This window comes from Rosa chinensis, chromosome 2, assembly GCF_002994745.2.
Source record: "Rosa chinensis cultivar Old Blush chromosome 2, RchiOBHm-V2, whole genome shotgun sequence".
Taxonomy (NCBI): Eukaryota; Viridiplantae; Streptophyta; class Magnoliopsida; order Rosales; family Rosaceae; genus Rosa; species Rosa chinensis.
Genome location: NC_037089.1, coordinates 75,824,112 through 75,841,604, shown reverse-complemented (window position 1 = coordinate 75,841,604; position 17,493 = coordinate 75,824,112). Strand labels below are relative to the sequence as shown.

The 17,493-nt window shown below is 37.0% G+C and overlaps 2 protein-coding genes across 2 annotated transcripts; one reads left to right on the top strand and one right to left on the bottom strand.

The window, feature by feature from the left end:
• Positions 1-5,609: 5,609 nt before the first annotated feature.
• LOC112190332 (isocitrate lyase) lies at positions 5,610-8,136 on the top strand. Its single transcript, XM_024329770.2, has 3 exons — positions 5,610-5,645; positions 6,173-7,775; positions 7,929-8,136. Exons 1-3 carry the CDS (start codon positions 5,616-5,618, stop codon positions 8,021-8,023), a joined length of 1,728 nt encoding a protein of 575 aa, XP_024185538.1. The 5' UTR covers positions 5,610-5,615; the 3' UTR covers positions 8,024-8,136.
• Positions 8,137-10,220: 2,084 nt separating this feature from the next.
• Positions 10,221-13,975, bottom strand: LOC112190333 (syntaxin-132). The gene is made up of 13 exons (XM_024329772.2): positions 13,723-13,975; positions 12,998-13,111; positions 12,680-12,736; positions 12,213-12,261; positions 11,863-11,951; positions 11,695-11,768; positions 11,549-11,591; positions 11,403-11,463; positions 11,271-11,296; positions 11,102-11,179; positions 10,933-11,013; positions 10,787-10,852; positions 10,221-10,691 (listed from the first exon to the last, which is right to left on the bottom strand). The coding sequence occupies exons 1-13, from the start codon at positions 13,738-13,740 to the stop codon at positions 10,527-10,529; spliced, it is 921 nt and encodes a 306-aa protein (XP_024185540.1). The 5' UTR covers positions 13,741-13,975; the 3' UTR covers positions 10,221-10,526.
• Between the last annotated feature and the right edge of the window lie 3,518 nt (positions 13,976-17,493).

Genomic DNA, 17,493 nt, shown 5'->3' with positions numbered 1-17,493 from the left:
ATTATATATAAGAGAAAATTTCAGTCCACGTCCCCAAACTATGCTGCCAAGGCCAATTTGATACCCAAACTCTCAAAAGTATCAATGTGATACCCAAAGACCTATATTGGCAACATCGTGATACTTCCGTCAAAAATATCTAACGGCACAGTCTGTTTGCTGACGTGGCAAACATATGGGCCCCTAAAAAAAAGTAAAATGACCAATTTACCCTTTTTTTTTGTTAATTCATTTTTTTTCTTTTCATTTCTTTTTCTTCTTTTTGTCTTCTCCTTCTTCTCCGCTCAGCAGCTTTCCTCCTCCGCTGCCACAGCCTCAACGTCCTCCTCCTCCATTGCCACCGTCATGTCAGTAACGTCCTCCTCCTCCACTGCCACCGTCAGGTCAGTAACAACAGATACCAGAAACTCCGATCAAAATCACAATCACAAGGCCAAAGCAACATATAACTACGAATTCATGTATACCAGAACTAAAAACAAACCTAGCATAAACCAAAAAAGCGAAACCAACCTAGATAGCAATTGAGTACATTTAGACCAAGAAAAAGACTTGGCAGCTGGTACTTGGTACCTTTGGCTTCTCCCACACACTGTCAATTGCCGATTTGAGTGAAGAGTTGAAGCTGAAGAGCGAGCTCCACTGCCTCAACAATAATGGCGAAAATCACAGAACCTCTCATCCCTGCAAATCAAACACATCAATCAGAAGCAAATGAACCACCTCCAGACTTCGATCCCGAAACCATACGAAGCCTCCTCTTCCACCTCTTCCTTCTCCCCCTCAAAATCGTGTCTTTCATTTTGTTCGCCACCATCAAGGCCGCTCGACCACTTCCGCCACTGCCAATCCGACGCCAGCAGCTGCCCATAACCCTCGTCGCATTCTCTGGCGTCAACGGCGCATTCCGGCGACTCTGATCCTCTCTGATCGCTCTCGTGATCGCCGAATCAGAACTTCCTATAATCTCTTCTTCTTCTTCTTCTTCTTCTTCTTCTTCTTCTTCTTCTTCTTCGCTAGTACCTCCATTATCACCCTCGACATCGTCTTTTAATCTGAGTGACGACACTCCCCTCTGCCCCTGGTTCACAATTTGTCGTTGGGAAGCAGCTGCGACTGGGAAACAACCGCGTCGTTTTGGGGATGGTGATCCTCGTCGTCTTCAGAATTGACGGCTGTGATGGCATCGTCGTATAGTCAATGTTGGTGTCCTAATCGACTGGTTGTGGAGGAGTACCAATAGCTACTATGGATATGGAGGCATGGTGGATAGCGAAGAAATCAAGGATGAAGTTGGTGAGAGAGAGGAGATGGGGGGTTGAGAGAAGGAGAGAGAGCGAGAGACTGATAGCCTCCAAAGCCATCAAAACCCATTAACCCGAAAACCAGAACCAAGAGAGAAAGAGAGAAAGAGAGAAAGAGAGAAAGAGAGAGGAGAGAGGAGAGAGAGAGATGGAGCTCTGTGCTCCGTTTTTTTTATTTATTATTATTAATTAGTTAGTAGTAAAAGACTATTCTGCCCTTGATAAAAATATTACACAGGACTCACGTGCTTGCCACGTCAGCAGACTAACGGAGCCGTTCGAGAATTTGGACGGAAGTATCACGTTGATTTCAAAATAGGTCTTTGGGTATCACAATATTGATACTTTTGAGAATTTGGATATCAAATTGACCTTGGCAGCATAGTTTGAGGACGGTAACTGAATTTGTCTCTATATATAATTCAATGAATCCGAGCGTACCATTTGTAATAGTTCCACTAGATTCCAGCGATCAAATAAATACCAAGGTAGTTGAAAACCAGACCGAATTAATATAATTAAACAGATATAACTACAACCAAAACTAGAAGTACCTAACTAGAACAAAGGGATTTAATAGTTCGATCAGTCTTCTTCGTAGATCACACCTTGGTATACGAACCCTTGAATCCCTCGGTTGGAACCAATTTCGTAAACCCTAAACCTCGGTTGGAACCAATTTCGTATGCTGTTTTGTTTTGTTTTGTTTTGTTTTGTTTTTTTTGTTTTTTTTGTTAGAAAGAAAGATAGTCGTAGTAAATTTGACTAATTCATAGAAGAATAATTCGGAGATGTCAGTACACCGACAACACTCGTTGCATATACTCCACTCACATATTAGGATCACTATTGACAGAGACAGAACTTCATTAAGGACTAAGTAAGTAACTAGCTAGCTAGGTTACAGCCAATGCAAACTTTTCTAAACTTTCATATTAGCTCTGCTGAATTAAAGCCTCCATCCAATCCCAGCCCAGCTCTCCTTAGATGTGAAAGAGTAAAGGGATACCAGACAGAATTTTTGACAAAAATCAAACTCTAAATCCCAAGATGCGAAACTTCAGTCAAACCCTCGATCTGGCACAATGAATCTGTATCACTGTTTTATTCATAGATCATTTCCTGGATTTCATTGATTCACACCTACATATAGCTGGTGAATATGTTATGCATGGAAAATTAGTGAAGGAACTAATATTGCTTAATTTTACAAAACCAATCGATCATCACCTAATTAGTAATTAATTAAGCTCATTTCATTAATGTCGGATAGAAGTGAAACAACAAATCGGGGAAATGATGAGGACTCCAAAGATATGCGAGGATAAGAAGGTTCTATTTTTGCCTCGAAATGCTCAAAACCCAACCCTAGCTGCCTGCTAGGATTAGCCGCAGCAGCAGCAGCAATTGAGGACCACCACCCCAAGTTGAGTCTCAGCTAGTCTCACCCAGCAAGCTGCGAGGCAATTATTCATCACTGTTTGTCACCAATCCCTGGTGGGTAGGTAGTAGATCGAACCATTATTAAGTTTATCCGATTATCCTGATAATCCGTTGGGGACGGTGCAAATATATCACTCCATATTCATGACGTACCTAAAGTTATCCAATCTTATATTCTAATAATTCTATACATATCGATCCCCAAACCAATACCTCGTCTGGTGGCTACTGCATATATGCTATAATTCCCTACTATTATATTCCATACATACGTATCTTCTACTAGTTCCACAAGAAACTTTGTAAAATAATGGTCAATAGTCAGGCTCAATATCCATGGCATATGACCTACAGTTTTACTGGTTAATTAAATCACCCGCACTGGCCGGGGATTTCCAATTTCATCAGCAATTACACTCTACATAAATGTTATCGATCATTAAATTCAAGAGGTCATATGGTCTGACTAAAAAGAAAAAGAAACAAAAAACAAAAAAGAGGTCATACAATAGCATTGCGCTACAATTTTCTGCAGATCAAACTATACACGACTTAATTATTGGCGAATATATTGAAGGATCGAGCAAATCTATACCCATGCAAAGAAGAGAGTGTCCTTTTTTTTCCTTCTAAGGTCAACACTACGCGGCATAAGTAACCATGGTGTGATTTCTTATGTCGTATGCATATATGGAAAATTCTACAATGTGTTAACGTATGACATGCATACAATTGCCTTAAAAGTGATAAAATGAGTCCTCAATATAGTAATATTAGTCCTCAAAGTGGTAACATGAGTCCTTAAAGTGGTAAATTTACTTAATTACCATATGAGTCCTCAAAATAGTAATATTAGTCCTCAAAGTAAATAGTAATATTAGTCCTCAAAGTGGTAACATGAGTCTTTAAAGTGGTAAATTTTCTTAGTTTACCATATGAGTCCTCAAAATAGTAATATTAGTCCTCAAAGTGGTAAAAATAGTTGATGTATGAGAAATGTTAACATACCGTAGCTTTACCCTGCATATATATGTTGTATTGTCAAACTGTTCATCCGATAACACGAGAAGTGCAAACCATATATAAAAATCATTCCTGCTAAACTAAACCAACATTCATAGTCTGGCTACATTATTAGCAAACCAGATCGACCGTTAGACAATAATATTTTCCTCAGGATGCATGAAACTAGCTATGTGTGTGTGCGCGCGCGCACACACATTTCTATCATTTGCAATAGAATCATTTACTTCTATCGGGCATATGTGTTTCAGCTTTCACAGCAACTTGTGCTGCATAGTGCATAAATGATACAATAGGGAAAGAAAAGAGTAAATATGCTTGGAGGTAGAAATTGAACTAGGCAAAAGTTTTTACCAAGCGAAAATTACATGCATGAGAGGATAAGACTGCTCGAGACAAGCTAGTGTATTGGTGGGTATGAGATACCCTCATTTACAACTATTTGAACAAAAATTTACGAGTATTTGAACCAAAATTACAACATTGAGAACAAAAGTTATCATATTCATTTACACTATTTACATATAGTTAAACAAAAATTACAACATTGACAACGAATTTATTCAAAAGCTTGTAAAAATGTCGTAAGAGGTGTAATTACCATTATTATAACTAAGATCACAACATTGACAACTAATTTGTTCAAAAACTTGTAAAATGTCGTAAGAGGTGTAATTACCATTATTAGAACTAAGATTACACAAAGTATGACTCAAATTACAACTTTGACAACAAAATTTGTTCTCACTTTTGTAAATGTGGGTATGAGATACCCACCACTGCACTAGAATACTCATATAGTTTAGATAGAAGATAGGCTTATCCTCCTTCACCTCACCTCCTTGGAAGTCCAAATTCCCAAACCCTTGCAGGCTTGCAGCCCTTTTATACTCATCCCCAGTACTACTACTACTACTCTAACAAGCATCACCCTGCAGATTATATAGAACTGTAGAGTTGTGTACAAAGAAAACTACTTCAATCTATTACAGAAGATAATTAAAACCAAAACTTCTTCTGCCATATATCCATATGCCTCAAAAATGCACTGATGACACATGTAAAATCATAGCAATTACATTTATCTACATCTGTCACAGCCGTGTCACCTAATTTTTGTTGCCACTTGGAAAGAAATTAAGACTCATTTCCCAGAAAAAGAAAATAACCATAGGGAGGGACGGGACAACCCTAACCTGATTTAATTCATCTCTGTAATTAACTCGAGCTAGCTAGTAGCTAGCAAAATTTCTAATTTCATTTAAACTGAACCATGTATATCTATTTCCTGGATTCAATCACAGGTTTTTTTATTTATTGGTCATGAGCACTTCAAACCCAGAAAGCATATTGAAGAGTCATGAAAAGGCCTAGCGACTAACTTAGCGAGGCACAACTGAGGCAGTTGAGTAACTAAAATAATAACAAAAGCTCGAAACTGAAAAACAGAATCAGTTATATGCAAAAATAGCTTAGTGACATCATCTGAAAGTGGAAAAGAAGAAGACAATTAAGCATGGTGACTCTAAGTGCATGGCATCACCCTACGTGCCTACAAATGCAGCTCCCAAAGGACAAGTTTCGCGCCTTTTCTGCACAGATAAGTTGCAAGAATGAAAAATAGAAGTAAATAATAATATTCAGAAACACAGTGGAAATTTCTTGGTTTTTGTTTCTTTCTTATCCACAACGCCACCGGTTTTTGCAATCGTCACAAGAATTGTTATCCTGCTCAGTGGTGACCATGGTATTATAAATACAGGCACTTCGAGGAGGTTCCTCGATCACATGAACTTCTCACTAGTCCTATAGCAAAAGCCTCTTATACAAAACCAAGTTCTTGCCATGGCTGCATCTTACTCGGTGCCTTCAATGGTAATTAATAATTCAACAATTTCATCTCCCTTTCAACTTCCTAATTCAATTCAGTTTCTTTCACTGTTCTTTGCTTCTTAATTATCTCAAGCAATTTGGTTGTGTATGGTTTTCAGTTGATTCATTTAGATTTTTTATTAAGGGTTAGTTTCATTTTTCTATTTAAGGTTAATGTACTTTTATTACTGTCGGTGGGTTCAACACAAATCTTAATTGTCGGAATGCTCACCAAATGTATTCATCACAAATGATACGTTGGTGCATGTACATATCGTTATCTTACTATTTCAAATTAATTAGGTTCTTAATTGCGCTCGAGTTTTAGTAAATGAAACACCACCGTATCATATCTACTAGGCAAATTGGTGACTTCCAGAATTAGTACTGTTTAATGTATATGGATTATTTGTTGAGTTGCAAAGCCTCCTAAAACTTGATGAATTAATCTGCATGTCTTAATATGATTATTAACTACTTGATGTTGTTTTGAAGAACCACCCTTTATATGAATTTTCCAATTAACACAGATAATGGAAGAAGAAGGAAGGTTCGAAGCGGAGGTAGCAGAGGTGCAGGCATGGTGGGGCTCCGAGAGGTTCAGGCTAACAAAACGACCTTACTCAGCCAAAGATGTTGTGGCACTCCGAGGCAGCCTCAGGCAAAGCTATGGCTCTAACGAAATGGCGAAAAAGCTCTGGAGAACCCTTAAGACTCACCAAGCCAACGGCACATCCTCAAGAACCTTCGGTGCTTTGGACCCAGTCCAAGTCACCATGATGGCCAAGCACTTGGACACAATCTATGTCTCCGGTTGGCAATGCTCGTCGACACACACCAGCACCAACGAACCGGGTCCTGACCTAGCCGACTACCCCTACGACACCGTCCCAAACAAGGTCGAGCACTTGTTCTTTGCTCAACAATACCATGACCGCAAGCAAAAGGAGGCGAGGATGAGCATGAGCAGGGAAGAGAGGGGTAGAACGCCTTATGTTGATTACTTGAAGCCTATCATTGCTGATGGGGACACAGGCTTTGGTGGGACCACCGCGACGGTGAAGCTCTGCAAGCTCTTTGTGGAGCGTGGCGCAGCCGGTGTTCACATTGAGGACCAGTCCTCCGTGACCAAAAAATGTGGTCACATGGCTGGGAAGGTGCTTGTTGCGGTGAGTGAACACATCAACAGGCTCGTCGCAGCGAGGCTGCAGTTTGATGTGATGGGGACTGAGACAGTTTTGGTGGCTAGAACCGATGCAGTTGGAGCTACTTTGATCCAGACCAATGTGGACACTAGGGATCACCAGTTCATTTTGGGGGCAACGAATCCTAATCTGAAGGGGAGAAGTTTGGCTACTCTTTTGGCTGAAGCAATGGCTGCTAGGAAAACAGGAGCTGAGCTTCAAGCACTTGAGGTTGGCTGGATTTCAATGGCACAGCTGAAGACATTTAATCAATGCGTGACAGATGCAATCAATGCAATGAACGTTGGTGAACATGAGAAGAGGAGGAGATTGAGCGAATGGGCAAACCATGCTAGTCATGAAAAGTGTTTGTCCAACGAGCAAGGCCGCCAGATTGCTGAGAGGTTGGGGCTTAAGAACTTGTTCTGGGACTGGGACTTGCCTAGAACCAGAGAAGGGTTTTATAGGTTCGAAGGGTCTGTGGAGGCTGCAGTTGTCCGTGGCTGGGCTTTTGCCGACCATGCTGATCTGATCTGGATGGAGACAGCCAGCCCCGATATCGTTGAGTGCACGAAATTCGCAGAGGGAGTAAAGACCATGCAGCCGGAGACAATGCTGGCTTATAACCTCTCACCCTCTTTCAATTGGGATGCTTCTGGAATGACTGATGAACAAATGAGGGACTTCATTCCGAGGATAGCAAAGTTGGGGTACTGCTGGCAGTTCATAACACTGGCTGGTTTCCATGCTGATGCACTCGTGATAGATACTTTTGCGAGGGACTATGCGAAGAGGGGAATGCTGGCTTATGTGGAGAGGATTCAGAGGGAGGAGAGGAACAATGGAGTCGACACGCTTGCTCATCAGAAATGGTCCGGTGCTAATTTCTATGATAGGTATCTCAAGACAGTCCAGGGAGGCATTTCTTCAACTGCTGCTATGGGCAAAGGTAAGTCATCTTTCTCTAATTTCTTGTTCTCTAGCTAAGAAAGAGTTTACTACACTTTGGTTCTTGACCCAGTTTCTGTGTTTCACATACAAATCATACACTGGAGCCTTTCATTTCATACTTCACCATTGTTTGTTACTATTTGTTTTACAGGAGTGACCGAAGAGCAATTCAAGGAATCATGGACTAGGCCAGGAGCTAGTGATCTGAGTGAAGGCAATGTTGTGATTGCAAAGGCTAGAATGTAAGAGTATGGTCCTCAGGGGTACTATGGACATTAAACCCAGCTCATATATTGTGGGATTTGGGGTTAGAATAATGTGTTGCAATTTGCAATCATATAATTGGTGAAAATTGGAACATCCTGGGTATATGTTTTTTGTATTTGCTACCTAGTGCCCTTGTTTGTGTGTACTGTAATGGGATATTTCCCTAAATATGAACTCGTATCATTTCATTCCTATTAATTCCACTTATACATTATCAAAGGAAGTATAACATGGGATAAAACATTGGAGGCAAAGAAACCATCTTGCAAAGTTGCTGGATATTGGCTATCAAAAATAGAATACAAAAGGTTCAATCCCTCGAGTACGTAAGAATCAAAAAAATGAATTAAGAGCAAAGACAGTACCTTGTGAATATTGTGAGTGAAGTTGTATAAGTATTAGACTATGTCTGGAGGATTCTTAAGCTTGCTTGGAGCGGTTATTATTTCTTCCATGGCTTGAGAATAGAGAGGACAATAATGAGAGCAATGATCAAGAGCAAGACCATGGAAATGATCATGCATTTTCTTGACTTCTTTTGCAAGCTCTTTGCAGTGTGTAGAGCATCTGTCCCTGATTGTACATGGTCCACTGCATTTGTCACCTGCACCAAATTAATAAACAAGTATTAATACAAATCAAACTCATTTTAGTTTTCTAAATTGTAGCTAGCATTGTGCTTAGTTTTCTCACTCAATGTGAAAAGAGAGTGTGAATGAACAAATGCATTAGGCTTGTTGATGCAAGAAAAATGGGAAGAAAAAGAAAATCGAAAACATCAATGACCCCATACTAACCCAAACATATGAGTAACCAACTTCCACATTCCAATCCACCTAATTAATACTATCACAGATTAAAGAAAATTTCCATAAAATAGTTTTCTTCACTACGAGAGAAAAAAAAGTTGTAAACTAGACCCTCAAAATTTGATCCAAATCGATCAAAGTTGTAAACCTTCAAAAGTTTTATGATAAGGAAGTGAATTCAAATCTTCTCATCATTACCATTCTATAAATGCTGTAACTTTTTTAAATCGACAACAAAAAGTTAAATTTATACACAATTGATTGGCTCGTTAAAATCACCTTGTATTAATGAACAAATCCTTTTTTTTTTTTGAAAAGATTAATGAACAAAATCCATAATATATGGTCAACCTAAGATAGTAAATGCTAACTCGATAACTTTCCCAGGTAGGTCCTATATTGATCCTACAATGATTATGAGTCCAATTTCAAGTGGAAAAAAACATGAAGTGTTCTGTAACATTTTCCAAGTAATAAGTAAAATCTTGGTACATAAATGTAATAGATTTTATTCATAAAAAAAAAGAGTAATAGATTAATGTCATAGCGAATTACTATGTCTTTAATACTAGATATAAGATATGTGTGTATCTATATGTGCATGCTTGTATGTAGCATCTTTTTATTGAGTCTTTCTCGACCACACAAAAGAATGAAGATTGAAAAACGAATTAAAAGCATATATAATGTCATGACATGCACCGAATACATATGATCTCATTTTCGATACATTCATATGTTGTATGTGAAAGTATAACATATGTGAAATTATTTTGCATACATGTGAGAATATTATATATGACCGGTGCATATAAACATTAATCTAGATGATATAACCTCATGGTATTTTTTTTTTTTTTGACAAAGGTTTTCGTATCATCTTCGTTACCCACCAAAGCTAATTTTTAGCCATTTTTGCTCGCTACTATAGACAAGGGTAGTGCGTAAATAAAACCTGCACACTGCTTGGGCCTGGCGAAAAATCATCATGTAGGCCATTTTTCATTTTAATACACTAAAGGAAACAAACCCATGAAGGGAACAGAAGGATAAAAGGAAAAGTTTCATTTCTTCGGCTAACATGGGAAAGTTACATATGGCTTGAATGTAAATCAGTAAATCTAATGATGTTCTCTCTTTTGTTCTTGATGAAAATTATAGCTGAACTTTTCACAAAAATAGTAAGAAAAATTACTATAACCAATTCCTATTTGTATCACACATTTTTATACGTTTCCAAGAATTTATTTAAAAAGAAAGAAAAATAGGGTGAGACAAGTGAGACGTGCGTGTATTATCATGTTTTCTAAGTGTGCCAATATTACTCCAAAGAAAAAAGAAACTAAATTAAAGAGTCACATTGTCAATTTCTGCAAGGAAACTGAAATGGTTTGAACCAAAGCCATCCCTTTGATTAGGCCAACTATACAATCATTTTAAATCCATACTCTGAAATACACACCACCATCAATAAACCAAACTTCACAAAAGTACACACACAAAATGAATCACTCAAAAGCCAAAAAGGAAGAAGAAAGGACCATAAAGAATCACAACCAAGTAACTAAGACACACTCTTCGATCCTCACAGATGTGAATATAAAATAATCCCCAACCAACTCATTTACGGTCCTATATTACACGGTGAAAAGAATAGGGTAGACTCAAGCACCCTAGCTGCTTTTCCATGGTTTGAGGACACCGACAACTATAACAGCTACTATAATTAAAAGAATCATGATGGCAATGCACATCCATTTTCTGGAGTTCTTCTGGAGTTTCTTTGCATTTTGAAGTTGAGTGGTCCCAGATTGCATATAATCAACTGTACTCGAAACCTGAACACGATCCCCATCAACACAGACGCAAAGTGATACACAATCACACATGCAATACACAGATATGAACACATGATGCAAAATTAGAATCAAACCTGAGTTTCAATGTTATCTAAAACCTCTCCTTGAGCATCAACCAATACTGCCATATCGAGGTAGATCTGAAAATTTAACACTTAACCATATCAGATGTGTTAGTTTCAGGTAGTCAAAACCTTATGCCTTGATGCACGGTACAAACCTGATGCAAGTCAAGAAGCTTCTTCTCAATTTCTTTTACGGTGTCATGCCTCTCTTGAATTTCTTCCAAAGTATTTAGTACCTGGAATCAGAGTACATGGTTTAATTCTCAATTTCTTTTGCAGGGAAATCTTAAGGTTACATCAATATACTACAATAATAGAATATACCTGTCCTCGTCCCTGTTCTTGGACTGCCTTCTGGAATATTTGCTCACTATTTCCAGTTTCTATTAGATTGTCAATTGTCTAGAAAGGTGAAAAAAGTTTGACAGGTTAGAAACACAATCACAACTTAAATATCTGTGACAGGAAGTCTATAATTAGGAATCTGGCTCACCTCTTCATCTGGTCTAGTTCCTGTAACTGCTTGACCATCAATGGAAAAATATATGTCCAACCATTAAAATTTCTGACAATAAAACTATAACACAAGTATCTTAATATGAAATGTGTTGAAAGGCATTCAAACCTGTAATGACTCTTCTCTCCACAACCTCACGATATTCATCTTGGATTCTTTGTCTAAGGGTCTAAAACATTTATACAACATTGATAAGAAAAGAGTGGGGCAAACTGAGTCAAAAGTAACAAGCTGAATGTGCAGAGTGCATATACCTGAAATTCGATCATTATCTCCCTAAACTTTTTCGTCAATGAACTGCCATAAAATGAAAATACTTTATATCAACTTAATAGATTGTTACAACTTATATAAGGAGTTAAGTACTCTAAAATATAAAACATAAGTACTGTATACAAACTTTGTCATGTTCATCCTTGATCTGTCAACACCTGTTCCCTTCTCACATCCAGGCTTCTGTCGGTTGGCTAAGTTCTGGGGGAGGATAAAGGGAGTCAATAGATTACAGAGAAACTACGAAGTAATATCACAAATCTGGTAGATCAAGGAAGAGTTATTAAAGTATTACATCTTTGCTTATTGCTTCTAGTTTTCCTTTGACACCACGGGCAATCTTTCCCACTTCATCAATATCTTTTTCCATCCGCTTTTTGATTGCTGAAATAAGAGTAACTGTCTCAGTTTCTCAGAGTAATAGGAATGTAAAATTATGATAAGAGTAAATAAAATAAATAAATAAAAGAGACCTGGAACGACAAGCAAACAGAATGGAGATATTGAACATCAGAATACACAATGCATCATGAAACAGTTACCGATAGTATTCCAAGTTCCGAATAGTTGACTAACGTTTGCTGAAAATTCCACTTTTAGGTTAAAGCTTTTCAAAACATGACTGAGTCGGAAAATAGTTTATACCTTTCATGGCAGATGCTTTTGTAACAGCCTTCGACTCCTCATTCGCATCCTATAAAGAAAGTTCACAGTAAGTTTCTACTTACTGTTCTTATGCATACAAACATATTCAACTGTTAAAAAAATCCAAGACCAGCATCATTCAGATAGTCTTAGCCATAAGGCGGACTGTGTTCGTAGGACAAAACATGGTAATGGGATAAACAATGTGTCTGTCATATATTTGTGGTGGAGATGAGAAAGCTCTTTCATGAATAATAATAGGTAGAACCAACATTAAAGAATACCACCAGTTTACGAGAGATCATAGGTTCTAACATAAAGATGAAAATTCAGATACAACATAGTTATATCAATACAGAACCAAAGCCAATGAAATTTAGATCTATCAGACCCCAATTCCAGATATAAAAAACTCACAAGTACATCAATACAAACTAAAACATAGCTATCATAAAATAGATATGTACCTTAAGTTTTTTAAGAAGCCCGGAAAGCTTTTCCACCTGTTTCTCAACCTCTTGGATCTACATTACCAAAAAAAAAATGAAGAGCATGAAAGGGTGACTTGAGGAGATATGAACTTAAAAGGAAAAAAGTCAACAAATAACATTCTTCACCACATAAGTTCATAATGCAAGAAGAAAATTGATACATGCATTTGATAAGAGATTTATTTTTTCATGTATTTGCTTGAAAAAATGATAATAAAATGCACAAATCCCAAATGATTTGATAATTATGTAGTCTGCAGCCCAAAGAATGATAATTTTCTGTTGAGGAAAGACCTGCTTGTTGAAACTATCCATTCCGCCATCAGACACGCTATGGGGAATTGGCCTTCCCATTTCGATATCATTTGTTCCGGAAGGCTGAGCACTTGCCTCACTGACAAATGAATCCTAAAGCCAGAGAAAAATTTACACAAATTAACCACTGATTACAGGACACTGATAACCAATTTGGCAAAGGAAGATGCAAAACAGTTACAAATTTCTTCTTATTCAAATTTTCCCATGAACAAGGGTGTTATGTCTGGGATACTTGATTGAAAACATACTCCTACATAAAAGAAAATAATAATAATAACAGAAGTAAATTGTAACAAAGGCACCCTTAGATTGAAACTTTGAAAACTTAGAACCCTGTTTTGTCTGTTACACTTTCCCTTTCAGTCAGTCACCTCATCAACTGGAGGGTAAGGTGTCAATGAAACTCAATTGATTATGATCTTTATAGCATCTAATACAAAATTTGTCTTAAACTACATCTGGTACTCACTAAAAACATGAACTTTACATAGAAATCACCAAGGAAAAAAAATCCTCAAATGTCATCCACCACCACCACTAAAAGAGTACCAATTCAAACCCACCAGCATAAACCCTTTTCTTAATCAAAGCAAATAAACCCAGATCAGAACAATGACCCCCTCAGTTATGAAACTGAATTCAATCAACTATCACAGTCAAAAAGGTAGAAACTTTAACGAATTGAATCAAAACCCAATTACCGTAAGCAGGTCGTTCATCTTGAACAAAACTCACAAGGCCAGAAACAGAGAGAGAGTAGAATCTGAAGAAGATGGAGAGCTGTGAAAGTGACGAAGGTGTTGCAAGCTTTCCGGCCAAGGTATATTGAGAAAAACGGAAGAGCCAAAAAGGACACAGAGGCAAGGTAATAGCCCCACGCGCTCACAATTAAATACGAATTTGGCAATAATATTTTACGTTGATAATGGAGAATCTATGCAACAAGGTTTGGGTTCTGTCTGACAGCCTAACTTACCCAATGTTTTGTGAGCTGTGACTTCTTCTTCATTTTTTGTTTTTTTTTGTTTTGTTTAGTCAATGATAGTATTCAATTAGATCGACATGTAAAAATTGTAATTCAATTGGGTTACTTGGTGCAAATCTAGTGCTTGCACATGGAAGATTATTGCCCCAGATACCAATTATTTGTTTGGAAAAGAAAAAAAGAATTTCTTGATTGGAGAATTTGTTGCGAATATTGAAGACGGTTGGGTGTGATATATAGCTAGCAACCCTTTGAAATGGCTTGCTTGGGTGTTTGAAATGTATTTTAAAGTCGTTAAATTCAAATAAGAGGCCTAGAATCTTTGTAAAGTTTTATCGTGTATAATGATTCATTCAATTGAAACACTAATTATATTAGATTGTAAGATGGGCCAGTTAGATTATATGTGACTATCGCTTAATTCGGATAAATGAGGCCCAATTAGTTGCATAAGAAAATAAAATGACCGAAAAGTCTACTATTTTGTTATTGTCGATGAAAAGATGAGATTCAAACTTATAACTTTATTAACTTGGTATGAAAAGTGGGTAAATGATAGTTTGGATTGGGCCTAAAGTATATAAGTCTGGACTAATGAGCTCAAATTTAATTCCAAGGCCTAAAATATATGTCTGGCCCAATTTTTCCTTTTCCTTTGCTATTGGCCCAACAATATATAAACTGAGAGTCTCGGACAGTTTCATTTGGGCTTTTATAAGATATGTGATACTCATCAAAATGGATGTCAATAATGGAACTCTGAACTCTGAAGTGTCCTTAACGAACAATTTAGTTTATAGGCTCCATCTTGTCACCGCCTTGGTCAACGTTTATCTTCCGTCATCTCAAGCAAAACAAGCAAGTGTTAATCACATAAACCATATTTAGCATTCAAATTTTTCTATCTTAGCCAGAAGGAAATAGATCCAACCTCCTATATATGATGTTCTTACCTATATGATCACCATTTCTTCTTCATTCACTACAAAAAAAAATTGCAATGGCCACGGCGCAATGCCGTAGCAAAAGCCTCTTTTGCCGTCGCAAAAGAGTATTGGCGACGGCTCTGCGACGGCAATGCTTCCGACGCCGTTGGTGGCGTTACCAATGTTATTTGCCACTGCAATTCCCCGTCGCAAGACTATTAGCGACGGCAATTCTTGCGACGGAAAAATGCCGTGGCAAATACCAATGGCGACGCCACCAACCGTTACTGAAGTTTTTTGCCGTCGCCAAAAGTCATTTGCAACGGCAAAAATGCCGTCACAAAAATATTTTTTATGAATAAAAAAAATTTTGACATGCAAATATGCATGCCAATTTTTTTTTTAATTATTTTTTTTATGAATAAAAACTATACAAAAGGAATGAAGCTTATATAAAAAAAATGTTACATTTTAATTTTCCTCATGAATGTTACAAAAGGAATGGAGTTTCTACCAAAATTTACAAGATTAAGCTTTACAAGTCAGTTATTTTCCTCTACTTCAAGATAAACTTTGCAGGATCTTCCTTGATCTACTTCACATACCAATTACTCTAGTGTTGTTGCAAGCCTCCTATAACAGAAAGTCAGAAATCTTCAAGCAGTCATTAAAGAAACAAAAAGCTAGAAACTTAATGGGAGATGTACATGACACAGATATTGTTCATACCAGTAAATACAATTAATACTTCACTTGAACTCTTAATTACTTTTTGACATTTTGAGTCAGCAAGTGTGTGAAGTAGTTCACTTAGTCTTTCTTCGACATTAAAGCTAGAGTAGTTGATTTGAAGAATGCTAAATCCATAGTTCCATACTTACCTGGAAATATATGTCTGAAATTCCATTCATTATCATGAAGATCCAGGGTACCTTAAAATGAACTCGGAGATCGCTGCCACTGGCTTTTTGCAGGCTGATTTATCATTGCAAAACAATAAAACCATTAGATTTTCATGAACACTCAATAACTAAAACTTATACTAATTTCTTTAAGGCTAAGAAACAAACACGTTAATTAAAACTCATCATAAACCCACATCATATGTAAGTGATCACTATAGAAACTAACCCAAAACCAAAACTCATTATAAACCCACATCAACCGAGCTCACAACTATCTTACCCTTCTTCAAATTAAAACACAAAACCCATTCATGGCAATTGTGGGATTCTGTATCTTGGCATATATATCATATAGTCATTGGATTCATGTTTAGTGTTTATCTAGGATGTGGTTAGTTTAAGAAGTAGGCCGGCCATGGCCAAGTTTACCATTCCGGGAATGCTACTGGAACTATGCTTGCTAGGCCAAAGCCAATGCTTAGAATAAACTGCAATACTTCTGAATTTAATTGAAAACTAGAAGAAAAGAAGAGAAAAGAAATAAGGAATGTTTTATTTCTTTTGACTTCTGCAATACGTTCTACATATAAACAAATATGTAATGAACCTTGACATCTGGACGAATATGATTCAATTCATACGCATAAGTCTAAGTTACATGCACTGTAAACAGAATTCCAAGTTACATGCACTGTAAATAGAATTCCAAGTTACATGCATAGGTCTCAAATGACAAACAGGACGTGCTCATAATAGTACCTGTGTCTCTAGGTTGATGAAAGAAGAGCTAATAGTATAGTTATCACAACTCCCAATCGTATAAATGCATCAATAGAACATAAGTATTTCATGACAGATATGAATGAACAAACATGTATATTCAAAAAGTAAAAGTGTAAACATCAATTGATCTGTAGAAACGATCATGATAAAGGAGGTATATATTCACCTCTCTTTGATGAGCAACTCCAAATTGGACAGACAAGAGATTCCAAATTCTACAAAAAAAAAAATTTTAAAAATCCAACAATAAGTATTGTATTTATATCATAACAAATGTTATATCATACAACCTAGCTCTGTTATATCATAATCAAGTGTTGCAAGGATACATTCAATCCGAGACTTAAAATTACAACATACCTCATACTTGTAAGGAAATGCTTACTCTATATTTGAGTACATTGGGTCGACGTTCTGATTTCTAAATTGACTTATCATTCTCTTTTATGATTCCATCTCCATCGAAGGAGGCAAAGTAGAAAGCCTGAAAGAAAAAAATGTAGATTGTTTACCTTGGCAACTATAAGATAAATTGAAGGGCCCGGCTCTTTTTCCTTCACATCCTCACCTGCATAAAAAACAACATAAATTATTGAAGTTAAATATCTGACTCTCTTAAATAATCAGTTCGATCAAATCAGCTCAATCAGGAAGCGTTATTACTGAAACAAAAAAGTTTCTGAACAGTGTCACAATCCATTAAGGTGATGTTTGTTTCGTGGGACTATATATTATCCCCCACCTTATTTCCTATAATAGTCTAGGACTCTTCTAACTTGGGATATGCTATGTTAATACCTGACCCATGTTTGGTAATACTTAGGACTAAAGAGCAGAATAGTCAAAATAGTCCTATCCCATATTTGTTTGTGT